The sequence below is a fragment of the Nycticebus coucang genome, chromosome 3 (assembly GCF_027406575.1).
Source record: "Nycticebus coucang isolate mNycCou1 chromosome 3, mNycCou1.pri, whole genome shotgun sequence".
NCBI lineage: Eukaryota > Metazoa > Chordata > Mammalia > Primates > Lorisidae > Nycticebus > Nycticebus coucang.
Genome location: NC_069782.1, coordinates 143267717 through 143287902, shown reverse-complemented (window position 1 = coordinate 143287902; position 20186 = coordinate 143267717). Strand labels below are relative to the sequence as shown.

At 51.9% G+C, this 20186-nt stretch overlaps 1 protein-coding gene across 16 annotated transcripts in view; it reads left to right on the top strand.

The window, feature by feature from the left end:
• AFAP1L2 (actin filament associated protein 1 like 2) overlaps nt 1–20186 on the top strand; it is a 100486-nt gene that overhangs the window by 66775 nt on the left and 13525 nt on the right. For 10 of the 16 annotated variants that reach the window (XM_053584193.1, XM_053584191.1, XM_053584189.1 and 7 more), the window contains 7 exons: nt 632–726; nt 7781–7934; nt 13294–13499; nt 14600–14779; nt 16740–16829; nt 18331–18415; nt 19128–19232. In XM_053584193.1, the coding sequence (XP_053440168.1) occupies nt 632–726; nt 7781–7934; nt 13294–13499; nt 14600–14779; nt 16740–16829; nt 18331–18415; nt 19128–19232 (915 nt within the window). Of the gene's footprint in view, nt 1–631; nt 727–7780; nt 7935–10448; nt 10533–13293; nt 13500–14599; nt 14780–16739; nt 16830–18330; nt 18416–19127; nt 19233–20186 lie in introns of all 16 variants that reach the window. The other 6 variants (XM_053584204.1, XM_053584194.1, XM_053584202.1 and 3 more) reach the window with 2 other exon arrangements.

Below are 20186 nucleotides of genomic sequence, written 5' to 3'. Positions count from 1 at the left end.
AGCTTAGAGAGAGGTGGGAACATAGCAATGCAAAGCACTCAGTCCTGTTAAAGGCTTGCCTTTGAGACATCAGCCACCAGGGCTGGTGGCTTTGCTGATCAGACCTGCCGGAATCCTGTCTGCCCTGGGGTAGCTGAAACATCAGGCTCAGAAGTGTTTTCCCTAAAAGCTCCCCAAGGGCCTAACTCCCTCAGTGTGGCTTCTCCACTTCCTGCCGCTCTCCCGAGCCTGGGACCTAGCAGGACTCATGCAGATGAGGCTCGCCACTCTGCCCAGAACCATTTGCCTTCTGGGTAAACTGTGGGAGGAAAGAGTCATAATCACAGGGTCGGGGCTGACAGTGGCTCGATATAGTGACCGCCAGGCAGCTCTTCTGCTTGCCAAAGCTCTGTGGCTAGACCATTTTTGACATGGGACAGGCTGGAGAACAGGTGCAGAGCCTGCCAGAAACCCCAAGCCCAAGGCTGGGGTGTTATTGCACCCTATTCTTGGAGGAAAAAACCACTTCAGCCCCAGGGGCTGCCTGGCTGGGTGATTAACACTGCTCAAATAGAGCACATGTTCCTGAGTAAGGAGACCCTGTGGCGGGCTGGACACCCCTCACCAAAGCCTTCTCTTCTTATGCCCACAGTGCACGAGGAGCAGGGCCCGCTCACAAACGGGGAGCCCGGCCAGCACTCCTCAGCCCCCCAGAAGAGCCTTCCAGAGCTCCCGCCGCCCAAGATGGTAAGTGTCAATCTGGGCCTGGACTTCCCTGATGTGGGCCCTTTGAACTTCCAGTTGTCCTCACAGGTGGGTCAGTCCATGTACTTCCTGGGGCCCCGCCACCTCCTCATCTGTCTGAAGTTCTTACCCGGCTAAGTGAGGCCCCTCCCCCCATCCCTGCCCAGGCTGCTGTCTGTCCACCACGCAGGTACTCACTCTGTGGCACTTGCCACTGTGGAAATGGTTCGGCTTATTATTTGTCTCCTCCACCAGATGTTGGCTCCTTAGGACAGGAAGCTCCTCTCTCGTTTACTTCGTGTTTGGTATCTGCTCACCAGGAGCCACACTCGGATATTCATTTATTTGGATAGGTGAATAGGTGGAATTATAGAATCCTGTGGCTCTGGATGAGCAAGTTATCGAAAATCACTAGCCCTTGTTTTCTGGTGTTTCTATGGAAGAAACCTCGCCTGAAGGTCTCATTCAATGGGCTAAGGCTGTAAGCCACTTGGCACTATGTGTGGCATAGTCTGCTGGGGTTCATATTTATATTTTAAGGATGAGGAAGCCTAATGTCACCCATCCTCTAAGTGGCAGAGTGAGACTTTGAAGTCAGGTTCTTTCCTCTTAAGGCATGGTTTAGGAGGCATCTTAGGGAAGAGATGGGACCCACAGGCAGGAAGGATTAGTATGGGTAGCAGGGGTCCTGGGGCCAGAGCCAGCACCAACTGAGCTCCTGCCAAGTGACCCACCACCCGATCTGTGGGCTCATGTCCCAGCTGAGGGGGTCCCAACCCCCGAACAGCTCTGGACTGGCTCCTTCATTTGTGCCTTCCTGGGGGGCAACAGAGTTCCTTAGCTGCTCTCTTCTGCAGCCACAGCTGGGGATACTGACTCCACCATGTGGGCTGGGCAGGGCAGTTCTGGAGAGCCTGCAACTGTGTCCCATCACATGAAATCCTTTGAGCTGCATAACAGCAGGGGTGGGGGAACTCTTCATCTTGGGCTGGGTGACACCTCAGGGACAGATGTTGAGTTTCTGGAGTTTATGGGTATCCCCTGTGATGTTGACAATGCTGTCAACTGCCACATCCTGAGCCTCCATCCATGCAAACATGATCCTCCTCCCCACCACCCATCAAGGGATGGGTATTTTTGTCACTGCTTTTCATGTCAAGAAATAGGCTCTGAGAGCCAAGGTCTCACAGGGAGGTGGCAAGACCAGGATATGAATGCAGGTTTTTGGCCCCCTGGGGCACACTGTGCTCGTGTCTGTAACAGAGCAGTGAGGCACACTGTGTTCCTTCCGGCACCAACCACCCCTCACTCTCAGTGAGAGGCATGTCCCCTCTGCTGTCCCATCCACGGCTGATGCTCACTGGGTAGTGGGGGCAAAAGTGTGGCTGCTGTGAGCCTGGGCTGGACCTGCCCTGTTCTGACCCCAGGGTCTGTTTGACTTCTGTGGAGTGGCAATGCCACCATCTGCCACGTCAGGGGCAGCTGCCTGTGGGCCAACACCAGGCACAGCCACTCTGGTACCAAGTACTGCCTGTTGTAGAAATCCTTTTTACAAACACAGTATGGGACCCAGTGATGGTTATAAATTAATTGGGTCATGGTGGGTCCTAGCACACCTGAGACTCTGGGCTGGTTTTTACGGCTCCTCTGCTGTCTCTGTACCGTTGGCACACAAGGAGAGCCAGGAGAGGCATGTGGTGCCTTCTAGAGCATCTTCTGGGGCTGTAGTCTGTGACTACAGCTGGTGTCCCTGTCTGAGAGGATCCTGGGGTGGAATTAGGGAAACTGCTCCAGGAACAGCAGGAGCTCAGGGTAGCCTTCCAGCCCATGGTAATGGTTCCTGGGACGGCCTCCAGCAAAGCTGGCTAACTTTACAGTAAAGCCTGATCCCTCCCTTCCTGGTGGACTTTGGAGGAGGACAGAGGGGTGTGGACCACAAGGCCCCTGGCTGGGCTTCTCCTGGTGCTGCGCGAGGCACCCCTCCATCCCAGGGGTTCCAGATGTGGTCTGAGGAAGCTGGTGGTGTCCGTGGGAGATTCTTCCCCTCCTGCTAACACGTGTGTGCACATGTCTTCATTCTCTCAGGCCTCCTCTTGGGTCAAGTCAGGCTGAAGCAGCCTTAACTCTTAGTTGAAGGTCCCCAGAACAGCAGTGTCAGGGTGGAGCCGCATCAGGGGCTCTGAAGGAGGAGGAGGAGGACCAGGGAAGTGGCAGCAGCAGCTTCACTGGGAGGGGCTGTGGCAGCTCCATCCCGGCCTGTGCCTGGAGAAACCTATGGCCTCTCTTCATCAGAGGCCCCTCCAAGCCTGACCGAGAGCTTCCAGGGACCAATGAGGCTCATTTACCTGTGTGCCAGGCCCCACACACTGCTGATCCTGGGCTCGCTGGAGGTGTGCCTGGGTTCCTCAGGGCTGCCACAGGGCAGGAGTCTGCCTCTGCCTGTTGCAGGCTTAGGGTGCTTGTGGCCACACCTCTGATGCTCTCTTGGATGGCTTGGGGCCTCACTGCAAACTCCACAGACTCCGTGCAGGGCAGACCTGTCCAGGATAGAAGGGGCAGCCAGGGGTCTGGAGTGTCCCTGTGGGTATGGACGGTGACTCAGGCAGCTGTGGTCTTTCCAGGCCTCGGTCTGCACAGCCAGGTGCTTACCACAGAAGAAACAGATGTTTGCTGGCCACTGTTTATGCTCTGGCGAGCACTGACATCTCCACCCCATCTGTCCTTTGCAGCCTGAACACGCACTGGACGTGGTCATGACTGAACTGCTCTGTCTGTGAAGCATAGTAATCCCCAAAAGGACATTGCCATGTTCAGTCTGGGAGGCTGGGGGTGGCCTGTCCACTGACCCCAACCGAGATCCTTTTCTAGTACACCCTGGGGAATACTTAGAGCTGCAAGGACGCCTCAGGTCATCTGGGCTACCCCTCAGGCATCAGCCCAGTCTGACCCACCACCTGCTTTAGTAAATACAGTTTTACTAGAACACAGCCATGCTTGCTTAGCTGCACATCGTCCATGGATGCTTTTATGCTACGACAGTAGAGTTGAGTAGCTACAATAAGAGACCCCGAGTGGCCCTAAAATATTTACTATTTAGTTCTTTTCTAAAAAGTCTGCCAACCTGCTGGCATGACTTTCTTCCCTTTCCTTCTTTGAACAGTCAGAAAGTTACTTCAGGTTTCAAAATCAAATCTCTTGTGTCTGCATGAAGTATAGTCTCCCCCTCATAATGATGACAATTAAAATCATAGCCCTTTCTCGTCAATGCCAAGAGTTATCTCTCTCATCTGACCTCTGATAATAGGTTATTGTATCTGTGTAATGACTCTCTTCTGAGTTATTACATATCTCATTTTCTCACTTGACTTGATCCAGGCCCTTGTACTTCCCCTCTATATCCCAGACAGCTGGACCTACAGCTGTTCCCCTGTAGAGAGGCAGAACTTGGTATCAGCCAGTCCGGGGCTCTTTACCTCCAGAGGGCATTAGTTCATCCTCCACCAATCACATGAACACAAAACTTTTCGCCCTGTGATATTTATATATTTTATTTTTAGGTTAGTAAAAAGTGTTATTGATTGCGTATTTAACTAGTGTTGAGTGCAGTTTAATGCTTATCCCTTTAGCCCCATGTGACAGATATGTCTGTTCTATTTTACACTAAGCCCAGAGAGGTCAAGTGAGTCACCCAGAGTCACACAGCTAGGATGTGACAAGGTCAGTATTGCCCACCACTGCCCTACACTACCTCTCCACAGTGATCCATGTATAGTTGTTGCAGTGGAGACCTAAAGGAAAAAAACAGAAGCAAAATGAACATATATGCTCTGATTAGCAGCCATTGCAAGTGGGTTTTTAAAGGGAAAAAGAAGAGGCAGTGCCTAAATTGTTTACCAGTGATTTACATTAAATAATATAAACAATGGATTGGCTAAGAGTTGTTCTTTGTACTACAGATTCCAAGAACCTGAAGATAATGGGTGAGGCGACTAATCAGAAACAAAATGCCTCTAACCTTTAAACAATTGTCTCTGGGCATGGGGGGATGTGACTGAAGTCCCATACTCCTGTGTCTCTGGGCCTGATACATTTTGCATACCTCACATAGCTCAGATTGCTCTCAGCTATTTTTTCTGTCCTCAGCAGAGAGAGGCATAGGAGTCACTCAACAAACACTGCCTGGTGTTTTATCCCAGAGAGGACAGGTAGCCCCAGTGACAGACACTGAGGTGATAAAGACCCGTGGGAGCTCCTGCCAAAGGGTGCATTCCTCCTTTTATCCTATTCTAATTGTGAGACTCCTTACCCAGAGCCAGATCTCAGTTGGCAGATGGGCCCCGCCTCTTGGCAAAGAGAAGGGTCCAAGCATCACCTAATGGGGACAGGGCTTCTTAGAGGCTGGAGCTGGAGGCCCAGCCCACTCTGGATGCTCAAGCCCTAGACCCCACTGGTAGACATTACTGCTGCTGAGATGAGAGGACACTTAGCCATGGGACCCCAGAAAGCCAGCTTTCAGGGGGCCATAGCTTGGTCTGACACCCCTCTCTCTTAGGCTGCTGGCTGGCCATGGGAGGCAGGGCGGGGTGGTCAGGAATGGCTGGGAGAGTGGAGACATTTTGCCAGGCTAGTGGCTATAAATATGGGTTGTGTAGCCAATGTGTGCAAAGGCCCAGCTGTTAGGAAGGTGCTTGTCACACCTGTCTGCCTGCTGTCAGCAGGTGCATCTGCGGGCACAGTACAGCATCAGGTCTGCTTAGGAAATAAGATTATCCTATTCCTTCCTGGGGAAGGGGGAGTCAGCGCCTTGCTAGGGCCGAAGGCTATCCAGAGTCTGCCCTGCGTCTTGTGTCAGTCCTGTGTGTATGAGGCTGGATCAGTCGAGTCAGAAGGTAACTTGGGCTGGACTCAGGCTGTGGCCTGGCCTTTGCCAAGCCTCTGTGATGCCCTATCAGGGCCGACCCTCCTCATGCAGCTCTGCCTCCTGCCACATCAGCTGCCCTCTTTGCCCAACCTGCAGTCCCCTGGATCGGGGTGGGGCCCAGGCAGTGAGGACAACGACATACTCATATCAAACAAGGTGGTCCAGGCCTTATGGAAACACAATCACATCTTGTCTCATTGAATCATCAAGACAACCCTAAAATTATGCTTATTTTATAGAGAAGGAAAGCAGGGCTTAGAGACACTGTCCTATTTTCAAGGTTAAATCTCTGACGACCAGGCTGGGCACAGGCTTGTAATCCCAGCACTCTGGAGGCTGAGGTGGGAGGATTACTTGAGGCCAGGAGTTTGAAACCAGCTTGGGCAGCATAGTGAGACCCCGTGTCTCCAAAAAAGAAATTATCAATCTATGAAGTCTGAAAACCTGGGTAAAACCAAGTTACAATAACTCTAGGGTCTGTATAAGTAGACTTTCGACTCTCAGCCTCGCAGGGCCTGGCTCTGGAGACCCTGGTATTCTGCTCTGGGAGGAGCTAGCACAGACACTCTTGCAGCTCACGCCAAGGCAGGGTCGTCTGCATCCCTAGCCTTACTCCCACCTCCTCAAAAGGCAGGGCTGGAATTCCACGGCCCACGGGTCTGTCTGATTGCTGCCTCCCCCATCTCTCCACCAGCTTCCCTACCTTAGAGCCCACCAGTGCTTTTCTTTGAAGGCTCCCTGAAGACCCAGGCCTGCCCCTCACATGGTGTGTCCAACACAAGGACTTGTTAAGACAGAGTGGGAAGGCATTTCTGGTTCTGCCATTTCCGTTTGCAGGTCTGTGCTTATTCCCACAGCCCTCAGCAGGGGTGTCGTGATTCAGAGGGACACCAGAGCCCCACGTTCATAGGTGTTTGCACTATCACAGCCTGTCTCCCATACTATTAATGCAACAATCTACCTCTTTTTGCTCCCCTGCTGCTCTTAAAGGATAGCTTATTCAAGCACCACTTCAGAGTCCAGTGCCCACTTAACAGGTGGAGTATCAGACCTGTGCGTGGTCTTTATTCTACTCAAATTGCGTTTACTCACCCCTTCTCTACATAAGCAGCTCAGCCTCATCTTTTAGACTCAGCTCAAAGGTCCTGTCCTCCACATGTCATTCCTTGGTCCCAATGTTCCTCACACCTTCCTCTGACTCCCAAAGAACTTGGACCTTGGCTGTTATAGCCGTACTCTGCTTACAATGTACTTGCTCAGGAGTCCTTAAACTTCCCCCACCTAGTTCAAGTCCTCTTCAGGGATGACTACTGAAGTCTTTTTTTCTTTTTCGAGACAGAGTCTCACTCAGTTACCCTAGGGTTGAGTGCCATAGCATCATTGTAGCTCACAGCAACCTCAAACTGCTGGGCTCAAGCAATCCTCTTGCCTCAGCCTCCTGAGTACTGGGGACTACAGGCACTTGCCACACTGTCCAGTTAGTTTTTCTGTTTTTAGTAGAAACAAGTCTGTTCTTGCTCAGGCTGGTGTCGTACTCCTGAGCTCAAGGACTCTTCACGCCTTTGCCTCCCAGGGTGCTGGGATTGAGGGTGTGAGCCATCATCTCGACTGACTCCTGACACCGTGCTGTGTGGGCCCTGTGCAGCTAGGACACCGGAGCCATCCAGTATTTGCTGAAAGAGAGATGGAGCTATAATATGATAAAAGTTGAGAAACCTGGTTCTCTTCTTTCCCGTGCGGTTGGTTTGCCCTTGACTTTTTTGGAAAGCGAATTCTACTTAAAAGGCATAATAGCTCCCACAGCAGCCTGATGATCTTTGGACCTTAAGCACATGATATGTCATATGCCTTGGGACGTTTTGTTGTGTGGTGGAGAGTTGGAGCCTCATTTCGCAGGGGAGAGACGGAAATCTCAGCCCGGCTGCACGACACACCCGCAGGCCTTCCTCTGGCTGCAAACGAAGTACTAAGGACTGGGCCACTGATGGGATTCATGATGTTCCGTGTTCTCCCTGCCAGCCTGCTTAGTTAAGTCTAATCGGGCATTTTTTTCCTGGACTTCCAGCGCCTTCCACCCAGAGGGATAATCCCAAATTGTGTATTGTATCTGAAAATGTTTATTTGTTTGTGCCACAGATTCCAGAGCGGAAACAGCTCGCCATCCCAAAGATCGAGTCTCCGGAGGGTTACTATGAAGAGGCTGAGCCTTATGACACGTCCCTCAATGGTACATCCCAGCGGCCAGGGCTTGGAGGGGGTCTAGCTGCTCATCCTGGGCTGGAAGGCAGAGGTCAGTCTGGGCTGCTGTGACCAGGGAGTGTGATCTAAACTGAGAACACGCCACAGAGCATCCGTCTTTAGTCTGACCAGGGAGCCAAGACCCATGGCCCGTCTGCAAGGTGGGGCGAGGGGCGGCCCTCAGTGAGCAGGTTCACTGTGTCTGAGGTTCCCCTTGTTCCTACCTGCGTGGTGCTGGATTCAGCACAGAAAGGTGACAGAGGAGAGGTGTGTTGGCCAAGGGCCTGAGGCCTGGTCAGGAGTGGAGATGGCGGGCAGACTCAGTCCCCATGTTCTTTCCTGGGACATGTGCTCCTGCTACATGTCAGGAACGAGTCCCACCATCATAGCACTTAGACTCAGTGAGGGCAGATAGACAACAAAGGGCAGAATGTGTCAGTGGTGGTAGTTTAGGGTAGGGGGGGTGTTGTTTAGGACGGGGAAGGCCTCTCTAATAGCGTGACCTCGGGCAGATTCCTGAATGCAGTGGGGAGTGAGCAGGGCAGAGCCCTGCAGGCGGAGCTCTGCAGACGGATGCAGGTATGTGCAAAGGCCCTGAGGCAGGGGTACTCTGAGCCAGTGTGAGGAGCAGCAGGGGCAGGTGCAGGGGAGACAGGAGATGGAGATGATAGGGTCATGGGGGCCTGCTGGCTTTTCTCTGAACAAGACGGTCTGCACGTCTCTGGAGGGTTACTGACTGACTGGCCTGACTTATCGGAACGATCACCCTGGATACTGTAACAGGCTGTGCAGGCAGGGCTCACACGGAAACCCTCAGTTCCCGGCCAGTAGTTCTCAGCCTGAGGCTGTTGAATCAGAACTGCTCTCGGGGTGGGGTGGAGACACCAACACACAGGAAGGCCTCCAAGACTCTGGAGGAGGTGGCTGTGATCTAAGTGTCCAGGAAAGCTGGACTCATCCTTCCCTCTGACCTCCATCTCTTTTCTTCCTTCCTGGGTAAAGGAATTTGGAAGCATAAAGGAATTTTCAGATTAAAAGGTGGGGGCCCAGGGATGGTAATGAACTTGGCAGAAGGGAGGCTATGCTGGTTCCATAAAGAACAGGACCAGGGATAAGAGGGGACTAGGTGGGTGGAGGACCTGGATTCTTGTCCCCTTCCTCCTTCGTGTTTCCCCATGGCCCCCGAGTGGGGGACTGTGTGGGAGGTGAGGACCTGTTCAGACGGAGGCTGTTCCAAGAGGCTGGCTTTGTGGGCAGACATCACTGAGCATTAAATACCCACTGCGATGTGAGGTGTTACTGTCACAGGTCTGGGCTGTGATTTCAGACCAAAGCCCGGGGCGTGTGGTGGCTGTCTGGGCCCACGTTGAAGGTGGGAACAGTGACTCATGCCGTGAGCACCTCTGAGTGTCTTAAGCCTGTCTCTCTCTAACTCGGGTGTGGCCGGGGCCAGCAGGGGCCTGCCTCCCAGACGCGCCTGGGGCCTATTTGTGGTGCAGACACCCTATCTTGACACAAACAAGTGGTCAGAAAGATCAGGGTTCCTGGTGTTTTTCTCTGTGACTTCATAGTGGTTGATGGGGGGGGGGTGTCACAAGGGCAACTTGAACTCACTGTGTGGGAAGGGTCAGGACAACTCTGAGATGGAGGAAGTCCAGCTGTGGAAATAAATAGCAAGGTAGGGGGGAGACGGCCCTGTCTTGTCCTGCCAGGGCGAGGCCCGGGGCTGAGTTGGGGAGAAGGGGTCACACTTAGCACAGAGGGAGGGCTTTGCCCACGTTGCAAGCGGCCTGGCCTTAGTTCCTGCTTGCTGTCCCCAATCAATATCTATTTGAGCAAGTGACACGCAGGTTGCAGCAGGAAGAGTGAGCCTTGCTCCCCAGCCCCTTGCTCTGGCTGGTTGGCCAACAGCAATTTTGCTGACTTCCTACAAAAGACCAGTTGTTTGGGCTCTTGTCCTGCTTTGCTGGCTGTGTCCCCACTGGGTCAGGTTCCCCTAGTCCAGGAAAGCACTTAGCAAGTGTCCTGACAGCCTGTGCTGGAGCTACTGGGGTCTGTCCTGCTTGCCCAAGACACCGGATACTTCACTGATGGTATCTCATAATCAGGTTTCAGTTATACATGATGAAAACCTGCTTCTTCCCCACGGAGCTGGTCAGTGTGGGCATTATTTGTCCTCACGGCCTTAGGTGCCAGGCTCCATCCACGTTTGGATCGGCCACCCTCTTCCACCCCAGAATCTTCTGCAAAGAAAGAACAGAGCGCCCCTGTCTGTTTCGTACAACCACCAGCCAGAGTAATGTAACACATTAGTTCTATGCACATTCCATTGGTGACAAGTAATCACTTGTCATCTCTGGATGTGAAGGGTCTGGGAAATGATGTCCTTGGCTGGGCTGTGGCCTCTCCTGACAAGCCTCCACCTCCACGGCAAGCGCTGACCTCTGGTCAGCAGGCAGCCGTGTTACCCCGTCTGGGTCTTCTTCTTGCGGCCCTACACTTGGACGTCCCTCTCTTCACCTCTTCTCTCCTCTTGCCTCTGTCTGTGCTTCTGAATATTGTGCAGGTCATTCTGGCAGATTTCTCCTGCCTGGAGTCCCCAGATGGGTGCAGGTGCCTGAAGGAGTCATTTACGCCACAATCACCTTGGGTACTGTTTAGCTCCCGAGTTGGAATGTCAGAGATCCCTGCCTGCTGCCTGGGTCTAAGACGGGCGCATGTCCCACGGTGGCCCCTGACCTCTGCCTGTCCTCGTGCGTGGGTCCTGCATGTGCGTGCCTGTGTGGCATCTTTCCAGAGAAGTGACGTCCTCTGCCTGCCTTGGACCCCTGCCTGTGTTATCAGAACGTGTCGCTGAAAGACCCAGAGTATGCATGGTCATTCTGCCCTGGGTCCCTGAGGACTTCCCACAGCACACAGTGGGGTTCAGTTCACCCGGGGATGGCAACATGGGTGGAATTAGCTGAGCATCCTTGCACTCTTCACCCCGCATGCTCTGAAAGCCAAGTGTCTATTTTAAGACTATCCTGTATTTATGGTGTGTTATGATTCTTCTTAGGGAGAAATAAAAAAAATTGCTTACACATTTGCCTACATTTCGTCCAAGCTACTCCAGGAGTATGATTTGCTATTTGTAATTAGCTCCCTGACGCCTCCATGGACCACAGTGGGCAGGTGTCAGATCCTTCATGAAATACGGGGGCAACCCCAGAAGCACAAAGCAGTGGGCATTTACCCACATTCTTCACATTAAACTCTGTAGCCTCCCTCTGCTATTTTTTTTTTTTTTTTTACCAAAGCAAGAATCCCAGTGACATTAGAAATTTTACTTATTACACAGTACTACAATACTGACAATGAGAAAAAATCTTTAATATGACTCTGATCCTACTGCCCATGAAATCAGCTATTTCACTCTTTTGAGCTCTCTCTGTTGCCTGCCAGTGCTGATCTGTTTGCATGCATAGTTCTAATTGTGCTCTCTCTCCTTATCATCGTATCTTAGGGACTTTTTCAAGTTGCAGACTAGTTCTGAAGGTTTAATTGATTGCACGGTATGTTCCTAAGTGGATGAAATCATAATTTACTCACCCAGTCTCCTTCTGCTGTTAAATAGTAACTTCATAAATATCTTAATGCATGTAACCATTCTCCCTCTTTTTTAAAAAACTGATTTCCTAAGGAGGATAAACTCTCAGGACTGGGATTATTGGGTCAAAGGATATGGGTGCTTTTAATGGCTCTTGAAACAACAGGCTCCCAGCCTACTTTCTGAGAGGCTTGTGTTAATTTATGTTGCCACCCACAATATGAAATTTCAGGGTTCCCCACTGGGTAGAACTGCTATTTTCAATCTTTGGGTATTTAATAAGTATAAAATTATAAGCCATGCAACTTTTTTTTATTAAGCCATAAAAAGGAGTACTGCCACGCTGCTTTTAAAGAAAACTGATATTAAAATATTTAAAGTGTTGTTTTTAGAAATATTACAACACCAACAAAACACATTTTCATTGGCAGCATAGCACCATAACTTGCAGGGGCCGTGTTCTGTTTTCTTAGATCCTCATTCAAATGTGGTTCTGCTATGCAGGGGCCTAGCTATGCAGGTAAAGGGGCTTCCGGAGGCTTCTGAGAAGCCCAACGGGCCCATGGGCTGACCCTCTTCTGAAGGTGTCATGGGGATAACATGAAAGGGGACATCCTTCAGCCTGACTCCAGGGGACAGAACAAGGACTGCTATGCAGACACCACGGGGAGAGGAATGTTGGGCCCATTTTCTAACTGGTTAGGGCTGCCCGGGAATGGAAGGAAATGTCTTATGATCAGGAAGTAGTGAGCTCCCTGTTCCTGGGGAATTCAGGCAAAGCATCAAAGTTATAATAGAACAGGGGTCCCTGTGCTGAGCAGGGAGAGGGCCAAGATCCGGAGGTTCCCTTTTCTCCATGCCCAGCCTTTCAGAGATAGATGAATAGATAGGTGGGTGGATGGATGGATGATTTGTTAGCCATGAATAGAGCAGTGGGGTCAGGGAAATATTGCAACACCATACAATATTTTTTCCTTGGCAGCATAGCTACCATAACTTGCAGAGTGGTGGGGGCAGAAACCAGAAAGTGAGGCAGGGGAGAGTGTACAGAAGCATCTCTGATTTTGTGCTCAAAACAACAAAAACAGGTTGGCCCATTGTCAGAGGAAGAGGAAGGGTACAAGTTAGAAACAAGTTGAAGGAGATAAGTTTTGCCAGGAGGTGTTCAGTGCAGGGGAAGAGGGGGCTGTCAGGGACAGAAGTGGATTTGAGGGTATTTGGGGGTGAGAAGGTGGCCCCTTCATCAGAAACCATTTTCTGTTGAGGTTTATTTGCCTTTTACTTCTGAGGAGCCAAAGTCCCTTTTCTGACCTGGGACAGGGCCAGGCCCTGCCAGGTGGATGCCTGTCAGAGGCCTGCTGCGTGTGCCACTCAGAGGTGGCTCCGATGGCCCTCCTGGGCCCTTGGAATGACAGAGCACCAGGCCTGGGAGAATCCAGAAATGTCCCCACCACACCCCTTCATGCTTCATTTGAGGACACGGGCCCAGAGTACAGGAACAGCCTTCTCAAAGGCAGTGGTGTCTTCTCAGGGGTTCCTGTGGAGTCCGAGATGACAGGCTCTGAGGAGGACATGGGAGAGACTTCTGGTTTTGAGTTATTTATGTTTTGTGGCTGGAGGCTGCATCCCAGAAGCTTGGCTGAGGGGGTTGGGGCAGGAGAGCCAGCCCAGGCCTGTGGCTGGTGGCCGCCGGGCTGGTCTGAGGGTAGGCATTGTGACCTGGGCTGCTTGCTGGTCCTGCCTGCTGCCCACTGCCCTGTTTGGCGATGCTGGCTCAGGACTGTCCCCTGTCCCGTGGCCGTTGACCAAGTTTTCCTTGCAGAGGATGGAGAGGCCGTGAGCAGCTCCTATGAGTCCTATGATGAAGAGGACAGCGGCAAGGGCAGGTCGGCCCCCTACCAATGGCCCTCACCCGAGGCTAGCATCGAGCTGATGCGTGACGCCCGCATCTGTGCCTTCCTGTGGCGCAAGAAGTGGCTGGGGCAGTGGGCCAAGCAGCTCTGTGTCATCAAGGACACCCGGCTCCTGGTCAGTCCACCCATGTCGTGTCCAAAGGAGGGAAGGGAAGGGGGATGGAATGGGACCTGATGCTAGAGCTTTCCAGCCTGTTCCCAACCGAAGTTGTGTGCAGGATTCTGCATATATGAACAGGGCTTCTTGTGTGCTAGAAAAGTCTAGGGCTTTTCATCGGGCTCTCAAAGTGGGCTGTGAATGCCACTGCCTCCCTTCCCTGTCCTATCCCATCCTCCTTTATTTGAGAGAGACACATCCTTCTGTCTTCTGGCCCTTCCTCATAGCCTGACCACTGGATCCCTGTTGGGTCCCCCAGCCTCTAGATCCCAGCCTCAATTCTGGCTATGGCTTTTATTTTTGCAGCATGAGAAGCATTGGTATCTTCTCAGAAGTGACAGTATTTTGAAATACTGATTATAAGGGAAGATCCTTAAAGAATCTTCTGATAACAGTGCTGTCTCCTATTTTAAATTAAAATTCCCAGTTTTATGTCCCAATTTGAAGTGCCACGAAATTACTATAAACACCTTTCTTTCATGATACAAGGTGCTCTTCTCTGTGCAAAAGTCATTTAAGGTTAATCCTGTTAGGAATCCTGGAAAGACCCCCCCATTTTACAAATGGGGAACCAAGGGCAAAGCCTTCTCTCTGGCAGAGGAAGAAAGTCCCTTCCTTCCTTTGCTAACACATCTTCTTCCTAACCACAAGCTTAGTATTTATGCCACAAGCATCCTTTGCTAAGGAAGGCAAGTGAGAAATGCAGAGAGGTGGAGAAATGGTAGAAGTTTGCTCCACCTTGGATACATGAAAGGTGTCCACAGAGGACATATTTTAGGAGCCCAGCAGGCCTGGAGCAAGTTAGAGCCATTTGGATAGCAGAGTCCTGGAATATCCCTAGCTGAGGCTGCTGAGGAGGAAGCTTAAAGGAGAAAGTGACAATCTGATGATAAGAGTTGCTCACATTGGAGGTTAAGCCTCCAGCCTGCTTTGGGGAGTCCCACCTCTTAGTCTTCCTGGGTAAAAGCAGAGCTCTCAGTAGGTCCTGCAGTACCCCCTCCTTTGCAGAACCTGCCTTGGTCTGGCAAAGTTGTGGTATCCTGTCTCCTTTCTTCCAGTGCTATAAATCCTCCAAGGACCACAGCCCTCAGCTGGATGTGAACTTGCTGGGCAGCAGTGTCATCCACAAGGAGAAGCAAGTGCGGAAGAAGGAGCACAAGCTGAAGATCACGCCCATGAACGCCGACGTGATTGTGCTGGGCCTGCAGAGCAAGGACCAGGCTGAGCAGTGGCTCAGGGTGAGGGGGACGCCAGGCCGCTGGGGTGGGGCTGGGAGGCTCGTGGATGTGGCTGCCACTTTTCTAAAGGGATGGATGATTTGGTCAAGGGCAGAGGGTCTTCTGTGCTCCTTCAAGTTCCCTGGGCTTCCTGCATCCTGCCTGGGAGCAATGCACCACAGAAATGGGTCACAGCACTCTACTGCAGGAGCTAAAGACTTCTCAGTGGCCTGGGCTATGGCTGGAATCCACTTACCCACCAGATTCCTTATTAAAGAATAGATGTCCCTTCTGTGTGGTATGTGTTGACCACAGACAAAGAGCATTTAGCAAATTTAATCCACCTAACCATGCTGGGGGTATCTGGGCAATGTTAGTGTCTTGTGGATGTCTTGCGGAGATTAAGGCTTGGATCAAGGTCACCTGGCAAGTGAGCAGCAACACTGGATTTCAGAGCTAGGGCTGCCAGACCACAGTGCTGTGCTGTCTACCATAACCAATGCCCGGGGTCAGGTCATTGGTGATGGTAGATAGGTGTGCGCTCAGCCACGGTATAGTGATGATGACGGGGAGGCCTGCCTGCCCCACACTGAGGACAGCTTCACAGATTTCCATGGAGGGGAGGTTCCTCAGAGACCTAACACACTCGGAAAGGCCAAGCAAACTTGGGCACTTGAGAGCCAGGGCTCTGGGTTTAAATCCTGTCTTTACCCCACTTCAGCTGAGTGATGTGGGATTGGTTCTTTTAATGCACACAAAGTGCTTGGTATACACTTGAGTGTTCAGGAGACTCAGACAGAACAGATGAGACCACTGAGCTCCGGGAGAGCTGGCGGCTTGTCCTGGGCTGCGGAGCTGACTAGGCTCAGGGCTCTGGGCTGCCGGTTTGGTTGTTAACTCTCTTTTCTCACCCTGGTCTCCTGTGTCTATGCCAGCCGTCCCTGTCTTCATTTGCATGTAGGTACATATGCATGTGTGTGCACACACATTTGCACAGGTAGAGCTTTTCCAGAGAAGCTGAACCTCCCCTTCCCCCACACCCACACATCCTTGGACCTGAGCTCTGGGCCCAGGGGTGCCTCCCCTGGGCAGGGACGTCCATGTATTTAGGCCCCTAATAGGGGCAGTAGCAAACCTGTCTGCCCCGGCCAGGTACTTTACACAAGTCCTTGCAGCCACACTGTGGCATAGGTGTCCCAGCTCACAGATGTGGTGACTGAGGCGGAGGCCCAGGCCACACCCCTAACCTGCCAACTCCAGTGTCTGTGCTCACCCGTGACACTGTGTCGCGGATTGAGGGTGGACCACGGTCCTAACCTCCAATCTGAGAAATGAGAAATGCCTTAAGTTTCCCCGCCCCATAGCACACCTTCCTTTGTTCTTTGCCTCTTGTGATTTTAAACCCATTTCCACAAACTGCTCCATGCAGAGACTGGAAAAGAAGGATCCTTAAAATTTTGCCTCTGCATCCGGCTCAGGTGCCACTTACAAGGCTTCTTCCCAAGAGGAGTGGGGGTGGACAGCAGCAGGGATGTCTGGGGAGCCAGTCGTGAGTGCCAAGCAGCCTGCAGGCCTGCTCCCTAAGCAGCACAGACATGATCCCCCAAGCCAGGGGACCATCCAGTGAACGCAGCTGGTCATCACACCCACAGCAGAACAGCCTCCCTGCCCAGAGTGGTGGCAGGAAGGGGACCAGGGAGGTGAGGTTTGGCTGCTCTGGTCATCCTTGGGCTTTGCCACAAAGGCCCTCTGGTCTTCCCCTGAACTCCTGGGAGCCTGCAGGGAGGGGCTAAACAACAAGCCTTCCCCTCTGCCAGCCTGACCCCAACAGGCCCCAGCCTACATGCAGGCCAGGGCTAAGGCAGGGGTGGGTCACCATTTTTTGGACATAAAACATCTCACCACCTCTGCCCCTTCTCTCCTGACCTGGAGGGGTTCCCACAGGGGCCTTGGCCTCTGCTGACACTTTCCTCTTGCTCAGGTCATCCAGGAGGTGAGTGGCCTGCCGTCTGAAGGAATGTCCGAGGGAAACCAATATGCCCCAGATGCCCAGCGCCTTAACTGTCAGAAGGTAAGCTGCTTCTCTCTAGCCTAGAGGGAAGGTTCACTTCTGTGTTTTCTCCATAAAAATGAAAAGTGTAAAATAGGAGCTTTGTTTTTGCATTTCAGCCCAATTAGAAACACACAATGCTTGGATAAGAGCAGTCACTTTAGCTTGGCAGGGAAACAGATGAAATTGATACAGACCTAAAGTATTTTCTTGCTTGAGGGGGAAGCTTTATTGGAACACAATCACCTCTAGCCAGCACTCAGGGGAAGGTTTATTTTATGAGGTTTTTTCTTCCCACTTACTCCCGCGTAGAGGGCCCCTGGGTGGGGGTAACTGTCTCAATGCTGACCCCAAATAAAGGCATCCAGTGCTCATTTGCGTGGAACTTTGTGGGGAGCTTTGGCCTTTCAGGCCAAGGCTGAGGAAATTGGGCTGGTGCTGGACAGATATAGGATTGTTACCTTTAGGGTCTCATTTCATGTCCCGAAGGTGCCCTGAAGCCCAGGTGTGCACAGAGCAGCCAGAGGGTCTCTGTGACTCATTCTGAGGACCCCACCCCAGCAGGGAAGAAAGCAGGAAGCGCAGAGAGGGCACAGGCCATCCCATATGGAGAAATACCACAGCCCTTCCAGAATAACTTAAGAGGAGCTAATATTTTTGTTGTCTCATTCATTCCTTGGCCACTGATAAGAAAAGCTGGGGTGAATCTGGGCTTTCTTCACATTGAGGTGTGAAACAAGAGCTATCCCTAGAGATTTAGCGTGCAGGGCTTCTCTGGCCAGGTGCTGCAGGCCCAAGAGCTGTCCAGGGCTGCTCCTTTTGCTTCGGAGTCCATCTGCTGGTTTCCTAGAGGTCTAGAGTAGGCAGTTCCCTAGAAGAAGCTTGACTGGAATATTCTGAATGGTTCTCATTCTAACAGCAGCGCCAACTACACCTTTGTAGGGCTTATCTGTAGTCCCCAACACCACTGGGATTGGAGGCTGGGATATTGTCTCTACCTGACACAGACAGTGAGGCCCAGGAGGCTCAGTTACCTCGGGCACTGGCCTGGCTGCAGAGGGCTCCGGCCAGAAGCACAAACGAGCTGGCCCTTCTCTGAAGCCGACATTTTGCTAGGATAGCCAGCTCTCAAAAGACTTGCTCACATTCCCAGTATGGGTGGTTTCCAACTTCATTAGGGATGTGGAGGTGGTCTGCCTGTCCCTCCCACTGGCTGCAGGCCACAGTCACACGAGGTTGAGCAGCCTTTGGATAACTTGTGAGGAGGATGGGGAAGGTGCTCTAGACTGGGGCAGGGGCCCTCAGGCAGGGAGGGGGAGGGCAAGGACTCCATAGAGCCCCAGATGGAAGCTTGGCCAATATCCAACTTGCTGTTTGGCTAACTACGGGGGGTTTGGTCATGGACCTCTGGACTATACCCAAGAGCCATCTCCCTAAACTTATGGTGTCCATGCCAGCAGTCCCCATCCATCCATCCATCCATCCATCCATCCATCCCTCCATCCCTCTCTCTTTTCTACAGCCAGATATAGCTGAGAAGTACCTGTCAGCCTCAGAGTATGGGAGCTCCACAGACAGCCACCCGGAGGTTCCAGAAACCAAAGATGGTAACCACACCATGGATCCCCTTTCACAGTTGGGAGGGAGAGGGCATTTCTGAGAGAGAGATTTGGACGTCTGGCTCAACTCTGATGAGTTTTAGCAGCTGGTTTTAACATGGCCTCCAATGAATAAACTACTTGGAAATAACTATCACTGATAGATCCAGGGAAAAGGGAGAGATGGCCAAATCAAAGTGAAGTTTCATGAAATTCTGGGGATAGAATATTCTTTCACCCTTCTTCTTTGCTAATCCAATGTCAAATCTCTTTGAGCCGGGATCATCTGTAGAGTTTCAGTAGTGACATAGTCTATACAGGGGTCCTTGAACTACGGCCTGCAGTGTGATTGTATTTATTCCCGTTTTGTTTTTTTACTTCAAAATAAGATATGTGCAGTGTGCATAGGAATTTGTTCATAGTTTTTTCTTTTTTTTTTTAAACTATAGTCCGGCCCTCCAATGGTCTGAGGGACAGTGAACTGGCCCCCTGTTTAAAAAGTTTGAGGACCCCTGGTATAAGAAGTGTGTGAGGCCATCTTGAGTGTGTGGCTTTAGAGACACCTGACCCCCTGAGGACCCTGTGCACACATTTGTGCATGTGAGCAGAGTGGGGGAGGAAGGGGTGGATGTTGTGGCGATGGCTTTGCTGTTTTCCTTCTCTTGTGGGCATGGGGGCAGACAGTATTCAGCGCCAACTGTTTTCTCTCTCATCTTGATAGTCAAGAAGAAATGTTCTGCTGGCCTCAAACTAAGCAACCTGATGAACCTGGGCAGGAAGAAGTCCACCTCGCTGGAGCCTCCGGAGAGGTCCCTTGAGACATCCAGTAAGAATCTTAGCCACCCCCCGGACCAGAGGGCTCATTCCCTGGGCTGGAGCCTGTCTCTGGGCAGGCGAGGGCAGATGGCACCAGCAGAGCACTGCAGGTGTCTCCAGGGATGGACAGCATGTAGCCCCAGGTCCCTATTTGATTCTCGCTGCGGGTGGTTCTTTATGCCTAACCAGACTCTTGCTGCCATGCTGGGTCCTTGTGGAAGTGAAGGGTAACTGATGGGTGTTCTATGTTCTTTTAAAAATGATGTCCACTCAGTCTCTATTTATGGAGTATGCCAGGCAGACTGTTAGGAAAAGGGGACCAAAGAGAGGGCAAGCACAATACGGAGCTCTTGCAGCCTGAGGGAGAAGATGGCTTTATATCTATCTTTGCACCCCTAAGGGCTCAGGGACAGAGAGAACCTTTGCTGCTCTGTGGCCAGCAACCCTAACCCTAACCCTAAGGCCAGAGGTGGCTTCCCAGACCTGGGCCTGGCAGTGTGGGTGGGAGTTGAATGGGCTGGAATGGCGCCTGAGGGCAGCGGTATAAACCTGTAGACTATAAGAACCGATGTTGAGGCCCAGAGTGGGGGCGTGGGTGCTGGTCAGCTCACGTTGGAGGAGACAGGTGAAGAGAGGAGATGGGCCTTCCCTGGAAGTGTCCCAGGGTGAGGGGTTCCTTGCTGTTACCTCCTCCCCACACCACAGAGCCCACAGGCCATTACCATCCACCCTCAGGCATTTTCTTCTTCCTCGTGGAGCCCACGTCCCATCCCTGAGTCCCAGTTAACTCATCTTGCTTTCTTTCTTTTTTTTTTTTTTTTAATAGAGACAGAGTTTCACTTTATCACCCTCAGTAGAGTGCTATGGCATCACAGCTCACAGCAACCTCCAACTCCTGGGTTTAGGCGATTCTCTTGCCTCAGCCTCCCAAGTAGCTGGGACTACAGGCGCCTGCCACAACGCC